General features: G+C 42.1%; 1 protein-coding gene across 1 annotated transcript; it reads left to right on the plus strand.

Annotated features, from left to right (window-relative positions):
* Positions 1–346: 346 nt before the first annotated feature.
* On the plus strand, positions 347–14,378 carry LOC128746427 (putative E3 ubiquitin-protein ligase makorin-4). The gene is made up of 5 exons (XM_053843479.1): positions 347–412; positions 727–927; positions 1,253–2,142; positions 2,381–2,642; positions 11,453–14,378. The coding sequence occupies exons 3-5, from the start codon at positions 1,274–1,276 to the stop codon at positions 11,567–11,569; spliced, it is 1,248 nt and encodes a 415-aa protein (XP_053699454.1). The 5' UTR covers positions 347–412; positions 727–927; positions 1,253–1,273; the 3' UTR covers positions 11,570–14,378.
* Positions 14,379–19,455: the final 5,077 nt, after the last annotated feature.

The raw sequence follows: 19,455 nt of genomic DNA on the forward strand, positions 1-19,455 counted from the left end.
AACGAAATCGCCTGTACAGAATATGTATGCATAGAATACAGATTTTCGCCAAATTACACAGATTAAACAGATTTTTGAACTTTTACATGAGAGTGAAAGAGACGGAAATAGTCAGCAAAATGGCTCTCTATCTCTTTCACTCTCATTGTTTTGCATTGGACAGATTTTTGCACAGATATTTTTCCTCGCCGTACAGATTGTCAGATTTTTCCAACAAAAAACACAGAATTATATGTGGCATCCCTGCCTGCTGCTGCTGTTACGAATTTACTTGGAGGTTTGAGTGTACGAAACCCACACATCTTTGCGCATTTCACTATCCGCCGTGATTGCTCTTGCCTTGCACTACCATTCTACCAAAAGAAAATTTACTCGCTGAGTTGAGTTGGGTTGAGTACTTGTCTGTAGTGAAGTAAGTGACGGAATTTTTTCTTCCAAAGAATTGGTTTAGTGCCGAATTTGTTCATATTTTGCAAATTAAATTGTGTTGTAGCTGCTGTTTAATGATAATCTCCGTTTGTGGTGTACGCGAATTTCGTGATTTCAGAATAAACTGCGAATTAATTTTTTAGTACTTCTCGCCTGCACTGTCAGTCAGTGGAGGGGATTGCCCTCACAAATGAAGTAAAAGAAAGAAGAAAAAAAGCATTGACATTAGTTTTTCATGTCAGCAAATTTGGATTCGATTAATATTTTTTCCATTTTTAATTGTGCCCCGTTCAATAGTACTTCAGCTTTCGGAACAAAAGTGTTGCTTCTTCTTTGGAAAAACGGAGTAGCCAAATAATCGGTTGGATCGAGCCAGCTGCTGTCCTGCCATCGTCAAAAGAAAAATACTAAGCAGCAAGTTGGCTCACTACAGAGAGCCATAATATAGGTTGCAGAACACAAGCCCGAATTGAACAACACTATAGGCAGGTGTTAGCGGTAAGTGTTTATTGGTTTTCGTTTCGCAATGGCCTTTTTCTACGCATGATTTGCACATATTCACAAGTTTTCAGTTTCGTGCCTATTGTGCAACGCATTTTCTTTCAGCTGCAGTCAGCAGCAATTGCAAAATGCAGACACAATTCGCTGGAAGATTTAGTTAGAACAAAGGAAATAAAACTAGTTTTGACAACACCTTTTGGTGATTGTATTTATACATTTGAAAAACCTGTGTTTTACTAGAAGAATTTTTGTTTTTGTGAATAACTACGTCTTTAAAGCGTATCACTAAGATACACGCCTGATTTTCTTCCTACATTTGCAGATTTCTATTCACCGTTCTCCGATGGAGTCTCCCTTTATCGTAACGGAGGCTACCGCTGGACCATCCTCGTCGTCATCAGCAATGCCATCGTCGGCTGTCGACAATCAAGAAATCTGCAAGTACTACAAACTGGGCACATGCCGTTATGGAACATCGTGCCGTAATGCTCATACTGACACGTCTTCACCGGAAACGGCCAACGCAGCCGAATTGCAAATTTCCTCCCCTTCTGCTAACAGTATCGCGAAAGCTAGTAGTTTCACGATCGATCCGCTTAAATGGATAAACGCACCTGAATTCATTCCCAAGGCGAAACAACTGCCGCCTCCGGATCCCGATCCAGCAGCTATCTTAATGGATGATGATTGTGACGCTGATGACGAAACCGGCGATCTAGATGATGCCGCTGATCCAGAGGACAGGGAAAATGATGAAACCGAGCTCAACGATAGCGCCAGTCTGTCGTATGCAGCAATCGTTACACTTAACAATAATCACAATGGATTAGGAATAATCGAGGAGCATTCAGCGGGAGACACCGTACTGTGTCCATACTACGAAAACAGCGGCGTTTGTATGCTGGAAGGTTGCCCGTACGAGCACGGCGAACTTTGCGAACTGTGCGGCAAGTTTTGCCTCAATCCGGCCGACAAGGAGCAACAGCGGCTGCACAATGTCGATTGCATCAAGCAGCACGAGCTGGACATGGAGCACTCGTTCGCAATACAGCGTTCGAAGGACAAGATTTGCGGCATTTGTCTGGAGGTGATCCTGGAGAAGCCAGGCCGTGAGCAGCGCTTCGGAATTCTGCCGAACTGTAACCATATCTTCTGTCTCGAGTGCATTCGAACGTGGCGGAAGGCAAAAAATTTCGAAAACAAAATCAAAAGGTAATGTCCCACAACCTGTTTTGGTTGTGTCGTCACCACAAATGGCTTGGGAAAGTAATCATATTTGGATAGGAATTGCTATGAAGAAATTTACTTTCCGAAGCCATGGTGCAGAGTCAATGCTAGTAGGCCTTGCATGTGTTGCAGCAGAAACAAGTTCAATCCTTGCTTAGCAACGATCGAGTTTTGGTCCAATATTAATTTTGTCGTTAACATGTGTGCTAAAAAAAATTTTCAGAGGCTGCCCCACGTGCCGCATCTCGTCCGATTTTGTCTGTCCGAGCATCGTCTGGGTGGAGGGTCGCGAGGAAAAGGAAAAACTTATTAACGACTACAAGAAGGCGTGTAATACGACCCACTGCAAACACTTCAAGCAGGGCTCGGGCAAGTGTCCTTTCGGGAACAAATGTTTCTACAAGCATGCCCTGCCGACGGGTCAGCTCGTAGACGTGGGCGGTCCATCGCGGTCGGAAAACCGCATTCGATTTAGCCATTTGCAGGTACGTACGAATTTGTTTTTTGTTAAACGAGAGAATCGAACATCTACAAATTGATTTGTTTTTATTTATCTCAGTAATTTTTAATGTTTTACTTCGTGTTTGAACTCATCGAGTGTCGAGTTTCGCACGAAGTGCTAACAGAAAAAAAAAGTTAATCAAAGTAACCCGTTCATCTTGTTTTGAATTAGATGAATCTAGAATTTTGTACACTGAACCAAATTGCCCGTTCACAAATGTATGGTTATTGCTTCAATCAAGTCCCATATGGCTTACCTCTTAATTTGAGGAGGCTTTTTATTCTCTATTTAAATGACCGTAACAAAGTGAAATTGTATACCTGCTATTCAATTGAAAGTATACTGACTGCAATTCATCGATGAGATGACAATTAACAAATCATATTGTAGACGTTAAGAAGATCGTAGGTTTATCGTACAGTTTATAAATGAACTTTTAAGAAAGACGATTAGTTTACACCTTTGGAGTTGTGATATGATCATATGATCAAAAAATCAAAATATTTCATTTTACTTAATATTATATTATAGTGACAATTGATTTGACCACACTGTTATTTATCTAACAAGTGAGCGTGATGCAATGATTACTGTATAGAGTGTGTGCGTGTGCGGCTGTGAATGCGAACCGCGCGAATAACGGTTTTGTTTTACACAAGAGAATCCACATAATCAGCGAACAACCCCGACAAGGAAAGTGTTGAAAACCAGACTAATTTACCATGTATATCCATACCTTGACATGTATTGATCATGTGCTCTTTATTGTTTTTATAAAAATACTAGCTGACCCGACAAACTTCGTATGGCCACAAATTAACCTGTGTTGTACATAAATCACGAATCTCGGATGATCGGTCACAAAAGGGGAAGGGGTCGTAATTCACCATAGAAAAAATTTCTGCCATCTAAAACTCCCTCATGCCAAATTTGGTTCCATTTGCTTGATTAGTTCTCGAGTTAAGAGGAAATTCGTTTTTCATTTGTACAGGAGCCCCCCCTCTTAAAGTGGGAAGGGGTCCTAATTCACCATAGAAAATATTCTTGCCCTCGAGAACCTTCACATGCCAAATTTGGTTCGATTTGCTTGATTAGTTCTCGATTATGAGAAAATTTGTATTTCATTTGTATAGGAGCCCCCCTCGCAAAGTGGGGAGGGGTCCTAATTCACCATAGAAAATATTTTTGCCTTCAAAAACCTCCATATGCCACATATGGTTCCATTTGCTTGATTAGTTCTCGGATTATGAGGAAATTAGTATTTCATTTGTGTAGAAGCCACCCTCTTAAAGTGGGGGGGGGGTCCTAATCACCATAGAAACCATAGAACCACCATAGAAAATTTTTTTGCCCTCGAAAACCTTCACATGCCAAATTTGGTTCCATTTGCTTGATTAGTTCTCGAGTTATGAGGAAATTTGTATGGAAGCCCCCTCTCTTAAAGGGGAGAGGAGTTATAATTCCCCTTGTAAAGAGGGGAGGGGTCTCAATTTACCATAAAATAAATTCTTGTCACCGAAAACACCCACATGCCAAATTTTGTTCTATTTGCTTGATTAGTTCTCGAGTTATGCAGAAATTTATGTTTCATTTGTATGGGAGCCCCCTCCCGCTCTTAGTGGGGGGAGAGGTCTCTAACCATCACTAAAAGCTTTCCTGGCCCCTAAAACCCCTACATGCAAATTTTCACGCCGATTGGTTCAGTAGTTTTCGATTCTACAAGGAACATACGGACAGACAGACAGACAGACAGAAATCCTTCTTTATAGGTATAGATAAATACATTTCTGAATCAACAGGGGAGGAAGAAACGGGGACGTCTCGTACCAACCGTTTCTGTTCAATTGTTATTGTTTAGTTTTAATGCTCGTTGGGAGTATTCAACTAGTAAAGATTAAATAATACTCCGGACCCTCGGGGATGAACTTATGACATTTCGACCATAAGCCAGGTTGCAGGTTGGTTATAGCGCCTTATTTCGCTCTAAAACATTGACGGTTGAGATACGTCAAAAACTATCTGTTGTGACACCCGCCGCGGATTAAACTATCGCGACTGAAGCAACCAGACAGATGTAACCGAAAGTAACGCATTATCGCTCGAAGCCGCCCTGCTGGAAGAGGGTGAGCTGGATGAATCCTTACAAAGACTAGGCTTTTTTTTTTCTACTCGCGACACCTCGAATTTGGCACATCGAGTTGTGTTACGTGGACCTTGAGTGTTTAACAAGGGAATTTTCCGCTTTGTCAGAATGCAGCAGGATGGGATGGTGTTAGAGCGGAACTTATCAACATTAAGACAAGTTGGCCAGGTGTTTGCATCAATTAATTGTTTAGATTTGGGATACGTAACGTAGAAATTGCCCTATCTATCTGGATTATGAGCGGTCTGTTCTGAATGCCGCCTACAAAGGGTTTCCCCCAGTCTTCTTCCAATGACCGTCGTCAATAGTCAATAGATTCGTAAGAAGTTATTAGGCCGGATTCATGGAGGGACGGTCTAGGATGGACCAAATCTTCGCCCTGCGACAGATGCTCTAGAAGTACAGCGAATTCCGAGTTACCAGACATCACTTGTTCATTGATTTCAAAGCGGCATATGATAGTGTAAACCGACAAAAGCTATGAAAAGTTGAACCAAAACCAGTGGTAAGTCGCTTAGAACATTGCTGCAGGCTCAATTTAAGGAACAGCTTACCTAATTGATTACAATTGCGGTACATGGCTCACCTTTTTGACATTTAAATGTTGAAATTTTAGAAATTGGCAGCCCTGCCAATGTTTGTTATTGTCAAAACGATCAAAACAGTCTGGCTGGGCGCAGGCGAGTTTGGCAGGTTTCACACGATCAGCACCTCAGCGGCACAGTAAGGCACAGACTGAACAAATTTTCTATGAATGAGGTGAACGGAATGTTCTCAGCGACTTTCCCTTGACCAAAACGGTTTTTCGGGGAAGAAGACTAAACGTAACATAGCTATGATGGATCGGATCCAGTGTTGTATGAGAATTTTGGGACCTTATCGGAAATTCCTACAGAAAAATATCGTCACGCACATTTTATTAGCGTATTTTCAGTGGAAGTTGTGCCTATGGACTCCACAAGCATTTGCGGTCGCAATAATCTGAGTCTTCATATAAAAGCTAGCAATTTATGCTAGGACTAGACTGAAAGCGGTGTTTAGCAGGAGTAGGCCTAAAATAAATGAGTCGAAGACTAAATACTTGAAAATAGAGGCTGGTAGGCAGTGATGTTAAAAACTCAAAATCTCAAATCTCATCAAAAATCAAAATCAACTGTGAATCATGTTTGCCTGATCCTATGCATAAAAAAATCACGCGTGAGTTTTTCTGTTTTCATAGCAAGAAGCACAAAACTCACACGTACTTCTTTCCGCTTGATCAAATTCTGCTTTGCTTCAACTGCTACCAGGAGCTATGCACATATACATACAAATTCCTTGTTGAACAGCATAGGCATTCTCTCGTGCGATACGTAGCTGTGTTTGCCATCTTAATTCATAAATGTGCGCCGCATATCTCGTTGCTAATGTTTTTTCTGACGGTAGATTCTTTTTTGCTCTCTGGTTCATTGCATGAAATGCCAGCTGTGGAAGAATTAAACAAAATGCTCGCAGCTGAATTTGGTTCACATCGTATAGCAACAGAAGCATCGCGTGTAATAGCAAGAGAAATTCATATGTGAGTTTCTCGTTTGTGATATAGGATGAAATTTCATGTGCCTGAAATCTCATTGAGCTGCTATGAACTTTTTAACACTGTTCCCAGGTATTCTCTAAAATACACCTTTGAGCAGATAGCTTCAATAATTCCCTACAAATTGGTATGCAAACTATCAGATATATCTTGTTAATTAATGCATATAAAGCAAAACAGTCTTCAGCAAAAATATTCCTCTTTTATGTGCAAAATGTTTTCTAGAACATAACATTGAGCTGTCTGTTGAAATAAACAAACATGTTACAAGAAGAAACGTGATTTGAGGGGTCGTTTATAAACAAAGGTCTATTGCTGAAAATGGGTAAAAGGCAGAAGTTTGATATCTTCAGAAAAACTACTTGAAATTGGTTTATCTTTCATATTTTGAAACTACATCGGTGAATAAATATTTACTCAAAAAGTTATTACTTAAATTGTTGTTAAAGTAACACCTAAATATTGGACGACCCCGTCAAAAGATGCATCATTTTTTTATTCAAAAAGTTGCCGAAAACCACATTGAGCGGAGACATGCTGTTTAACCGCAAATATTGCTGTCCCGGAATTTTAATTTCCGGCCCATAGTGCTTGGATAGTGCCGAAGATCGCAAGGATAAATTAATCTAACGCGGCTGAAACAACCAGATATTACCGACAGCTAAGCATTATTACTCGAAGCCGCACTGCCGGAATAGGGTGAGCTGGATGAAACCCTTACAAATACTAGGTTTTTTCTACCCGCTACACGCCGAATAACATCGAATTTTGTGTTACGTTATAATATGAACCCTGCAAATAAGGACAACAAATAAGTAGGATGGAACAGCGGGTTACAGCGGAACTTGTCAACATTGGGATAAGTTGGTCAGCTGTTTGCGTCATTTGATTGTTAAGATTTGAGATACGGAACAACTACCGCTAGAGTAGAAGTTGCCCTATCTACAAGGAAGGTGACAAGCTGGATTATGAGCGAACACTATCCTGCATGTCGCCTACAAAGTACTTTGCCCAGTCATCTCACATCGACCGTCGTCTACAACGAACCAATTCTTCACCCTGCGACATAAGTGCCGCAAATTCCGAGTCTTCACGCATCACCTGTTCATTGATTTCAAAGCGGCGTATGATAGTGTAAACCGACCAGAGCTATGTAATATTTCCGGGGAAGCTGACTAAAGTTAACACGGCTACGATTGACGGGATCTGGCACAATCTCGACAAGGAGACAGTTTTTCTTGTCTGCTATTTAATATTGCGCTCAAAGTTGTTATAAAGTGACCGACGATCAACGTGCGGGGCACTCAGAGTTTTCGATAAGTACCATCTGGTACCATCGGTAAGTACCATCTGGTGGCGTGCAACAGAACGTTGCGGTACATGGAGGCGAAGAATGATGGGGCAGGATATTATTTGACTATAATTCAGGACAACTATTCTGCAAAAATGGTTTTCGCCTGGAATCCGGCAGGAATAAGAAGCGGAGCACCGCGAATGAGGCGGAACAAGATCTGACAAGCACTGGGTGCACGCGAGACTGGAGACTAACTCCAATGGACCGAGTTGGAGGGATTGTGGCCTTCCCAGGTAACCAATAAGCATTTCCAATGCAATTTAAAAGCAAGCCAATAAGCATTTAAGTTGCCTTAAATGCTACTTAAATGCTATTTTGGCAAAATATGCGGCTACTTTACTGATAGCCCTCTTATAGTGCTGACAATGCTTATTTGCAACTAGTTACCAACAAGAAGAATTTAAATAGAATTGTGCATGCCAATTTACAACAGTTATGCAGTCAAAAAGCTGATAAACAACAACCTGCAGTATAAAACGCCAAAGATGCTAATAAACGACTGATTTACTGCTTATTTTAATGCTTATTGGTTACCTGGGTTGTCATAAAACGTAAAGGCAACTAAGTGAGTAAATACCGAGCACCTTTTATAAAGACGCCACTGCGGACCAAATCATCCAACAAATTCTATAGAAATGACTATAAATGACAACAGTTATACATTCATTGACATCAGCATTTGTGGCTGGAGCAGCACGTTTCTCACAACCGGATCCAATTCATGTGATACGGGGACCAAATAATAGCGGAAGATTAAAGGTGGGACCTGACTAACGCATAGTATAGCAACCGGAGGCAGATGGGGTCATCGAACTTCTGGGCTATCTTAAACACAAAACCCGAGTTGTCGATTAGCTTTGTGAACCACTGATGTCTGTTACAGTCTAAACGTAAGCTTCGAGTCTTAGTACACTCCCAAGTTTTTTACAACTCCTGTCCGCTCCAAGATATCATTTCCAATTGAATTGTTAAAGCTGAAGACTTTCCGGCTCTTTTTGCGATGGAACGATGTAACGACGTACTTCTCTACGCTCTGTTAACACTTTTCAGCAAAACGATGCAGACGGGTTTTTTATGATCGTGGCAGTCAGCGAGACTTTCGATGATCTAAATTCGGAAATCATCAGCGTAAACCAGTTTACGTTTACCGTTGTTTAAATTCGCTGTATCGTTGAAGAACAAGGTCAACAAGATTGGTCCAAGATTACTGCCTTGTGGAACTTCGGAGCAGTTAGAAAATTGCGATGCGATGAGGGAGCACCAACTTTGACTTGTAGGTTTCTATTATCAAGATTGGATCCTAATCACAAGTTGCCAGGAGAAGCCGTAATGTCGAAGCTTTTGAATGACAATGTTATGATCAATGCGATCAAAAAATGCTTTATGGTCTGTATAGATCGCGTCAACTTGATGATTGTTACCGATCGCTTCACTGCGGTGAGTAAGATGGCTTAGGCATTATAACCAGAAGTTTTGGGACGGTGGTGGCAAGTTATTGCTAGACCAAAACGGAGTCTAGGTGGGGTGGGGTAAAATAGATGCGTTAAAGGCTAAATACTTGGAAAATATAAGCTTTTAGAAGCTCCTTACTAAGCCTTCCGTATCCTTTTTATAGAAGAAGGTCTAGTTTTCTCCCTATTCACCCTTAGCGGTAACATTTTGGTGGCTCCAGAAAGGAATGCTGGAAGCGGAAATGCTTGCGAAATAGATGGTCAGTGAAATATTAGGAAAATACAGCACAATTCGTTTATTTCTACTGACTTCAGAGGATTTAAATAAAATCAGAACCAATATTACGCGTTCTCTACCCAATGGATATGAGATTCTGACCCATCCAACAGCGGCTCAATACAAAACTAGAACTATAAATGATACGATAATAATAACAATGAAGACTACAATCATTGCTAAAGAAACGTTCGAATTGTTCCATATAATACCGATTCCGCACCCGAAGGACAAATCTTCAATTATCGTAGACAATCCTCATATCGCAGTGAACGAGCATCCAATGAAGGAATTAATACAAATCAATGGTAGCCACTTTATCTTATCACATATTGAAATAATGACGACACCAGATTGTTTAGCAGCAGCAATTCTTCAAAAAAAAAAAACCCGAAGAGAAAATGTTCATCCATGCAGTTAGACGCGATTCCGACAAAGATATTCAAACTGTTCGACTCGAACTCGTTTCTGTATTACACAAGCAAACCATGGGTGACATTGCGTATCATGAAATTTTAAAACAAATTGAAAATTGGCGAAACAAGCTACATAGATTAAATAGATGTTAAACATGTTTTTAGTTAGATGTACAATTGAGGCAATCAGACAAAAGATTACATTCTAGCATTACATTTTCACAAGAATCAACTGTACCCATAAAGCGAATTGAGACAAATTCAGATTAGGAGCAATATAAAATTGATGCGATCCTTCAAACTCTATTGATAAATCGTAGAAGATTTATGGGGTCCGGCATGTAACGGATGCATCTAATTACACGTCTGTTAAACTTCGTTAGGAAAATCCAGAGGAAGGCAGGGCGTAAACATTTTCATTGAATAGAGTAAATCAGACCACGCAGTAAAACTGTTCTCGTTTCCGAAAGTTTTCCACCTCCTTGCTAAGCTTTCCGAATAAGAGAAAGAGCTTGGTTTGAAGGTTTAAAGAAAATAATAGAAGACAACCTTTTTATAGAAGAAGGTCTAGTTTTCTCTCTTTTCACCATTAGCGGTAACAGGTTGAATAACGGGGTCCAAAAGATCTGAATAGCTCGATCAAATCGAAGCTGACTTGCAATTGTCCAGATGGTCAAGTAATTGGCGGCGAGTAACCCGGGATCGAGAGTTAGGGGAGACGAGTTCTTGATACGGCTCGAGCTACTCCGGCCTCTAAGCTGCTGATGATGGTAGAGGCGATCAACACACCTTCATGTTTAAGCGCCGCACGACTCTTTAAGATAAATTGAACCATCGCAGTGCTAATCTGGATGAGTGTGACACTGGGGGCTCGTTGCTACGGCGGCTTATTCATACTTTCTTGATCGACCTCTTGAAGTCATCATCGACGGTTTTGATCGCTCATTCCTTACCCTGGAACGCCCCAAGGTAGCCATCTTGAGCCTTTGGTTTTCCTCATCTGCCTTCCTTAGTTTTATCATGCGCATCGCCAGAAACTTCTGCGAGGTATATTGTCTCAAAGTGCATAGAGTATTTTGGTAGTAATGCCGGGGTAGATTTGCTTTTCACAAATGACCTTGGAACGACCGCCTTCGACTACCCTACTTCTTAGTCTTTGTAGGCGCCAAGTATATTTCGGAGGTCTAATGAAATTTGTATAGCCGCAATGATAGAGTGCTGGATACTGCAAGCTTAGCCATTTGTCTTGCAAAGAAAAGTGTGATGGTTGGTGGAGGTTTGGCTGCTATCAATGTGCTCGTGGATTCATAATTTCCTTAGGATGAGACCATGTAGTCGTAGCTACTTTATAACAATCACAGTCGTGTGATTTTGGTGTGCAAGCCTCTCACATTCTGATAGTAAAGTACTTGCAAGTTATAACGGATTAGAAGTTCCCTTTTCTATGCTAGAGCCAAGGACTAAGGTGCTTGAGGGCACTAATGCTAAGCCGGCTCAATGTTTTACTTTCGAAGTGCTGAAACGATTCTTGGAGGAGTCAAATCTACAAGATATCTTTTTTTTATCTTCTCATTCACAGGACTTCTTCCGCGAGGTTCTGCACCAGCGGGGGCGTTTACTGGAGGACTTTATGTCTTTCTTCTCGGATAGCGAAGATTCGGAGTTGTCGGAAATGTATGACTACTATGACATCTAGTTGCTTAGTTCTGTTCCATTACAAATGCCCCAGCAGCAGCAGCAGCAGCAACAGAACCCGCAACTGCCATCGCTGTTAATGCCAGAACAAGGTAATGTATGCCAAGTTTTGGACCAACAACAACAACAACAGCAGCACCAGCAACTTTGCTATTACTATCTATACTACTATCAACTTTATGGCAGCAGCAGCAACAACAGCAGTCCCGGAAATGGTAATATCGAAACCCATTACAGCAACAGTAATAACAGTAATTGTATTTTTGTTCATTTGATCCATATTGGAAGTGGAATCACAACTGGTAGCGTGGTTGGTGCATAAGAGAAGTAGCAATATCTGTTTCATTGGACCGATACAACACACACACACAGACACAGACAGACACACAGAAAATATTTTCATACCGAAAAAAAAGTATAGGATAGGCGGGGCAACGCTTGGCGGCGTCCTCCGAAATGTGGTTTTGTGTTTCTATTTACCTAGTTTTTTGGCTAGAGAACATGTCGTCGAACAACAACAACTTAACAACGGGTGGATGTTTATTTTCTAGTTTCGTTCGTTAATGTAGTAGGTCTAATTTATTTACAAATTTTTCGTCACAAGTTTTGCAAATTGTTCGTATTAGTTTTTGTGTGTAGAGGAAAATTTAACCAAAAAAAAAGACAGTATTGGGTCAGAAAAAATTAGTTCGAACAATACTTTTTTTCAAATTTTACGTCTCATTAACTAACGAATCGGATGATGTATGATTTAAGTAAAACTCATTAGAGAAAGTTTATTGAAATTGAAGGAACCCAAATATTGTTCATAACTAGGGTAATTAGGCGTTTATGTTTAGAAAGGCTGCCATCAAACCCCAAAAATGTGTTGTTGGTACCAACAAATCTGCTTAAAATTGTCGTTTATTTCACGCATTCGAATTATTTAGGTAGTCGAAAAATTTCCTAGTTTAATAGTAAAGTACGCCGCCAAGAGAAGAGTGCTATCATAATATCGAATATTCAGAAGAAAGAAAAAAAAACCGTAGCATTGAATAAAAAAAAAGGAGAATACTAAGAAGAGTCTACAAGCTAATTAATAATCATGAGTATCTATTTCTATATTAGGAATGAATATTGAATAACATTTCTAGCATATATTGTTCCACATTCTCGAGAAAATAAAATAGTAGTGTTATAACTAATAATACAACAATACAAAACAAGCAAAGTGGACGAAAAATATGCGTTCAATTCAATAAATTGATCACCATTTGTTTACACAGCATATTAGTTAAGTTGAATCATTTTAAAACATTATTGCACTCCGGTTTGTGTGCAAATTTTACATTGCTTTATGATTCCTTATTACTACAGAACTGCTTGTTATAGGTTTATTAGGAATTTTCTGCTGAGGGTTCAGCAGATTGAGCCTTCTAATTTCAGATATATGCGATGTTCCAAATTGAAACGATTTTACCGTTTTAGCAAACTTGCAGTTGTACTACAGGCCACTAGCGAAGCACACATACCGGCATTGTATACTTGTCTAAATATCAAACGAAAAACGAGCGAATTTGCTGCCCCGTTATGGTTGATTTTGGTTAATAAACTTATTAAAATAATAATCAGCTTTCAGCGCAATAATTGGCCAACAGAATAAAGAACGAACAAAGCAAGTACTGGATCTGTTCCATTCCAAGTGTATGACCTCTTCAACGCTTCAGCTAAAATCAAACATTAAACGATAGTAAGGAGACAAAGGAAAATAATACGCTGCTCTAGGGGGCTGGTTCTGAATGGCCGAAACCGTATTCGGTCGAAACACGAAAGGTCGAACGGGCGGCAGCGAGTAAGGACAGCACACACCCAACATTTGTGCATTTGTGAATATTTTCAGCCGAATATGCTATTCGGTCATTTGCTATTTTGATCACACGTGATTCGGCCATTCGTAATTGATCCGCTGAAGGCGATAATGATCTCAAGCACATCTGCAAAATTGTTGAGAGGAGGTCACATGGTCAATACCATTCGTAATTCGTGCTGGATGGAACTCTTCTAGGTAGCTGTTTTGGAAACCTTTAGCAACAATTTCGTATCAATAAATCAACTATTACTTGCTTCAATGTGTGCCCCGTTAAACATAATGTAGGAATCAGCAAACAAAAATAACATTTAGTAGAGCACTTTTTTCGCAGAAATGTGACAGACCCAACACACGTAGTAGGTTGAAAACGCTTTTTTAACCATATCAAACCCAATGTTTGTATCCACTTTTAACTCCAATTGTGATATGAAACTATTCTCTTGTTTTTTTCGCGATAATTTCGCGAATTAGTTGACTGCTTTCACTTTCAGTCGAACAACTGTGGCATTTTCTTCGGAATTCACTATTAATTAATAATACGATACTCACTCACAACACATTCAATTTTTCATTTTACGTTTTTGGCAGAGCATCTGCCATCGCAGTAGGCTCTGCTTCCGTTTCTACGTTATAATGAACACAAACAAAAACAATCATGCATTAGAGAACAAAAAACTAGCCTTTTTAAAGCCAGAAGCTCCTTCTTCGTTATAGGTTTACTAGATTATCGTCGCGCAACAACAACAACAACAATTTTAATCGCCATAAGTTGAACAAATCCTTGTTACGAGAAGGTATATACATATACATATATAAATGTAATTATAAGCGCCCGAGAGCTTTCCGAGCTTTCTCAAAACTCAAACAACAGTTTCATCTCGTTCGTAGGCCTAACAAAACAAAACAAAACAAAAAAAAAACCACTAAAACTTTATAACGTGTTAAATATATTCGAAACAAAAACTACACGTTTTTTTGCATTACTAACATGATATAAATATAAATAAAAGTATGTGATAAAAGGAATCAATCGTTCGGTGTGTTTCACTTCACTTCCAAATTTTAGGGATTTTAAGTGCGTACGTACAAACTTTCGACCGAGTAAAAGACTAGCCACCAACGGGCGGAGCTTTTATAGTTTTGAAGAAATCGCTGTAGGCCCAAATGAAATGAGGCAAATATTTGTAAGTAAGCCTAGCTGCATTATCTAATTAAAGCGAATCAGCAGTTTTTGTGCAAACATAATTGAACGTTAGGCGCGAATAGATAACAAAAGTCAACAACCGGTTTAAGCTGCTTTCAATTAACATCCGTATTTGGGCGAGCGTTGGCACTAAGGTTTATTTTTTAAAACACTCGAGCTGTTGTAAACATCCAGCTTCGGTAAATAATTTATCTTCAGAGAAGACTAATAAACTTTTAGTTCAGTGGGTTGGAACAGAAGCTATAGGTAAATAGAAACCGAATGCTTTCGAGTTTTACGGTTTCTCCCTAACGGACCATTCATGAATCATGCTGCATGTGGAATGCGGAATTTTGCTCCTTGTTGGTTACTCAAGTTGTTTCATCCGCCACCTAAAAAGAAGAAAAAAAAAGGAAGAAACGAGAAAGAGAGAAAGAGAAAGCAAAAAGCACCGAAAGAAGGACAGAGATCGTGAACAATTAGAACAACTATTCAAAGCTAATGACAAGCGCAAGTTCATCGCAGTCAATAGTCACTGTCCGTGGGAGGCAAACGTTACTTTCTCGGGACCCTCTTCCTACCATATATTTGGTTTTCGACGCATTAATTTGTTACCCTATCCTCCTAGCCTCCGTTTTTAGTCCGGCGTAGATAGCCTCCGCCGTACCACGGAGGTTTCTAGTAATGATATCGAGGTCGTCTGCAAAGGCTAGGAGTTGGCTACTCTTGCTGAAGATCGTTCCTTTCATTTCGATGCCCGCTCGCTGGATTACACCTTCAATAGCGATATTGAATAACATACAGGACAGTCCATCCCCTTGCCGTTACCCTCTGCGCCAGTGACGGACCTTTGCTAATGAACCGCCACGTGTGGCTCCCTAAAAAAGAGTGAACGGGTGAAGGGGGAATTGGATCGGGACCCGAGCTGTCTGTCACAAGCCACGATAAAGGAGGAGTGTTAAGATTTGTCGCTCGGCGTGCGGCTCCATGGCAAATTTATGGTAGATCCATACGGAACCGCACATCGAGTGTCTTCCGCTGGTAAAGGACAGTTGATTCTCCCCAGCAGAGTACAACGATCGCCATGGATAACCTTAGAAACATAACTGATGGGGCAACCAACGACCCCCAAGAGTTGCAGACAAACACCGGAGTAGGTGTAGAGGTGGCGCACGACGGTAGACCGGAAGTGCGCAGTCTGATCGGCACGGTCGATACTGGTGGAATGAAGGACACAGGGATGGAAGAAGACTTTAACCTCGACAGTATGTCGCTGGAAGGAGGACTCTCGGCTTCATCCCTGATCCTAAACTCACCGACAGGGAATGCGGAGAGTGACGAGGATAACCTTCCCGATCCAGCGACGCTGCCTGAAGTCAAAGGGCAACCTGAGGCTTCCGGAGATGTGGCCTAGCGTCTCTCCAATGCGCAACGGCGACGGCAGAAGTGGTATCGTAGCAAGGGCTACTCAAAGGAGGAAGCGGAGGAACTCGCCCTTCTGCCGGCCGGCCAGCCCGCCCAGCGGGACCTGGTCGTTACCAAAAGGCAACGATCTGCTGATACGGCGTCCCCGAATATCAGCATCAAAAGTCCCACCAAAAAGAGACCACGCAGCCAAGCCTGCGCGAGTCCTTCGGCACCAAAACCACCCTCGGGGTGCACATACAGGGAAATAGTGGATGCTTTCAGTGTAGCCATAACTACGGCTGATAATCCCGTTTCCCTGCTAACTACGGATCAGCTTCAGACTGTCCGCACCGTTCTTCTGGATCACATTGCTGACCAGGAGACTCCAAACATTAAGCCAAAGTTCAGGAGCTGCCAGTTCAAGAACGGCTACTTGACACTAGCGTGCTCTGACACGTGCACGGTCAAATTGCTGGAGCAAACGGCATCTACTCTCGTCCCGTGGGAAGCGGCACACCTACGGGCCTACGACACGAAGGACCTGCCGAAGGCACATGCCTTCATAAAGTACTTCCAGGACAGTGTCGGCACCACAGACGAGAGAATTTTGAGATTCCTCCAGAATCAGAACGACGGCTTTTCGGCACAAGCGTGGCACATACGCCGTCGCAATGTGTTTGGAAATACCGTCGAACTGTTGATGGAGGTTGACCAAAAATCGGCAAGTCAGATCATCGAGCAGCGCTTTATGCTAAACTACATGTTTGGCAAAGCACGCATACGACATGTTGGCAAAGGTCTGATCAACGCAGGCGCAACAGTCTCTGCTGCAAAGTCAAGGAAGGTACGAGCGGAACACCCTTCTGGGAGCGCGGAACTTCCATCTGGGAGTGCCCCGCCGCCACCCAAACAATGCACTCCTGCGAAGACTAGACGGGCGCAGCGAAAACCTCGTAAGAGGCGTACGCAGCAACCATCTGTGGCCTGTCGCCTGCAGCAATCAAAGCCTGCCGGTGTGGGCGACTCGGCCGCTCAACTCAGCGGAAACGCTGCTGGTATCCGTACTCCAAGGCTCGATCCATCATTGGATCAAGCTGAAAACGGTAATCCTGCCACAAAATGAGCAGCTTTCGCTGCGTTCAGGTCAACCTCCACCATGCCAAGGGCGCATCTACTGTCCTAAGCCGGAGGTTCACCAATGAGCAGCTGAGTACTGCTCGAATCCAGGAGCCATGGATTAACGATACCACGATCCTCGGTCTATCCGGCGCTAATGGTAGGTTGATCTATTGCAATACATAGCCCAAGCCGAGGACTGCCATTCTGTTAAAAAAGAAAATAACATTTTCTCCAATTACAGAATTCATCCAACGCGATGTCGTTGCCATTACGGTGGTAGTCCCGACGACTAGAGGGAAGCAGGAGATAGTCGTTGCGTCCGCCTACTTTCCAGGGGACAAGGACGAAATACCACCGCCCGAGGTTGCTGAACTTGTGCGATACTGCAGGGCAGTCAACAAGCCGTACGTGATAGGCTGCGACGCAAATGCGCACCACACGACATGGGGCAGCTCGGACACAAATAACAGGGGTGAGTACCTACTTGAATATCTTACTTCTAACGACGTCAATGTAATCAATGTAAGGAATGACCCCACCTGTATAAACGCCATCAGGCTAGAGGTCCTAGACCCTAGACCTTACTCTATGTAGCGCCTCCATAGCTGAGAAAGTCAAAAGTTGGCATGTCTCTGTTGAACCAAGTTTATCAGACCACAGACATATCATTTTCGACATCGAGGCTAATCCTCTAAAGAGAGAACAATTCAGGAATCCGAGGAAAACCAATTGGAATTCCTTTAGTGATTATCTGATTGCCTCACGTAATTCCTGTCACAATGATATACGAACTCCTGTTGAGCTGGATATCGCCGCTAGTGACCTGCAATGCAGGATCACAGACGCGTGTAACACAAACTGTAGCACGCGAACAGTTTGCCGTAATGTGCCCTGGTGGAATGAGACGCTTAGCAATCTCCGTCGGAAGGCTAGGCGTCTGTTCTAAATAGGGCCAAAATCACGTCTAACAGGGACAACTACAGAGCCTCCCTCACCAAATACAACGCTAAGCTACGAAAAGCCAAAAGGAAATCACGAGTTAAATTTTGCGAAAACATACAAACTCTGCCCGAGGCTACGCGTCTAAAAAAATGGGAGTCCCACTGCTACCACCAGGGAAGCTCTGGAAGTTCTAATGAACACGCACTTCCCTGGCTCGACAGTGACCACCGGACAAGACATAGGCGGGCAGGAGCGGAATGGGTCATTACACAATGTGCCAAATGACTCGGTTCTACTTGCACGCCGATTGTTTACGGAGGCTTCGATCAAATGGGCACTCAGCTCTTTTGAACCAATGAAATCTCCAGGTCCGGATGGTATTCTACCCATTTTCTTACAAAAAACGGACGCTGTTATAATGTCCGAGCTCATCAACCTCATTCGAGCCAGTTTCACTTTGGGATATATCCCGGAGAATTGGCGGAAAGTCAGGGTGGTGTTCATACCTAAGGCTGGCAAAAAAGACAAAACCATGCCTAAGGCCTTCAGACCGATAAGTCTGACTTCAACGCTTCTTAAGCAGATGGAGAAAATCACGGATAGCTATATCCGCAATGAGTTTTAAAAAAACTCTCCATTACATGTAAGTCAACATGCATACCAACACGGTAAATCTACGGAAACCGCACTGCACTGCTTAGTGACGTTAATTGAGAAATCGCTTAAATATCAAGAGACAGCACTTTGTGGTTTTCTTGATATTGAAGGTGTTTTCGGTAACACGTCCTTCGCGTCAATTAATACGGCTCTCTGCCGAAAGAGAATCGACCACACTACAATGAGCTGGATTCAAGCAATGCTCTCGAACAGAAAAATTACAGCATCATTGGGAGATACGTCGGTTACGATTTCGGTGATCAAAGGATGTCCACAGAAAGGAGTTCTCTCGCCCCTGCTCTGGTCACTGGTGGCCGACGCACTCCTTCACAAGCTATCACAGCTTGGTTATGAGACCATTGCTTACGCCGATGACGTTGTACTTATCGTCAGAGGAAAGTTTGACGCAGTATTGTCAAGCCGCTTGCAAGCAGCTCTAAACACCACCATGTTATGGTGCTCACAAGAGGGACTTAATGTTAACCCCACCAAAACAGTCGTTATACCATTCACTAGGCGAAGAAAACATACCATTACTCCCCCTATATTGAATGGTTTCAGACTAGACTCACTGTTGGCAAAACCTGGGGATTGAGACCTCAACTAGCCTTTTGGTCATATACTACTATTGCACGGCCTAGGATAACCTATGCTGCAGTCGTATGATGACCAAAGGTGGATGAGGTGACAGCCCAAGCCAAACTAAACAAAGTTCTGCGCCTGGCCTGTC

The sequence above is a fragment of the Sabethes cyaneus genome, chromosome 1 (genome assembly GCF_943734655.1).
Source record: "Sabethes cyaneus chromosome 1, idSabCyanKW18_F2, whole genome shotgun sequence".
Taxonomy (NCBI): Eukaryota; Metazoa; Arthropoda; class Insecta; order Diptera; family Culicidae; genus Sabethes; species Sabethes cyaneus.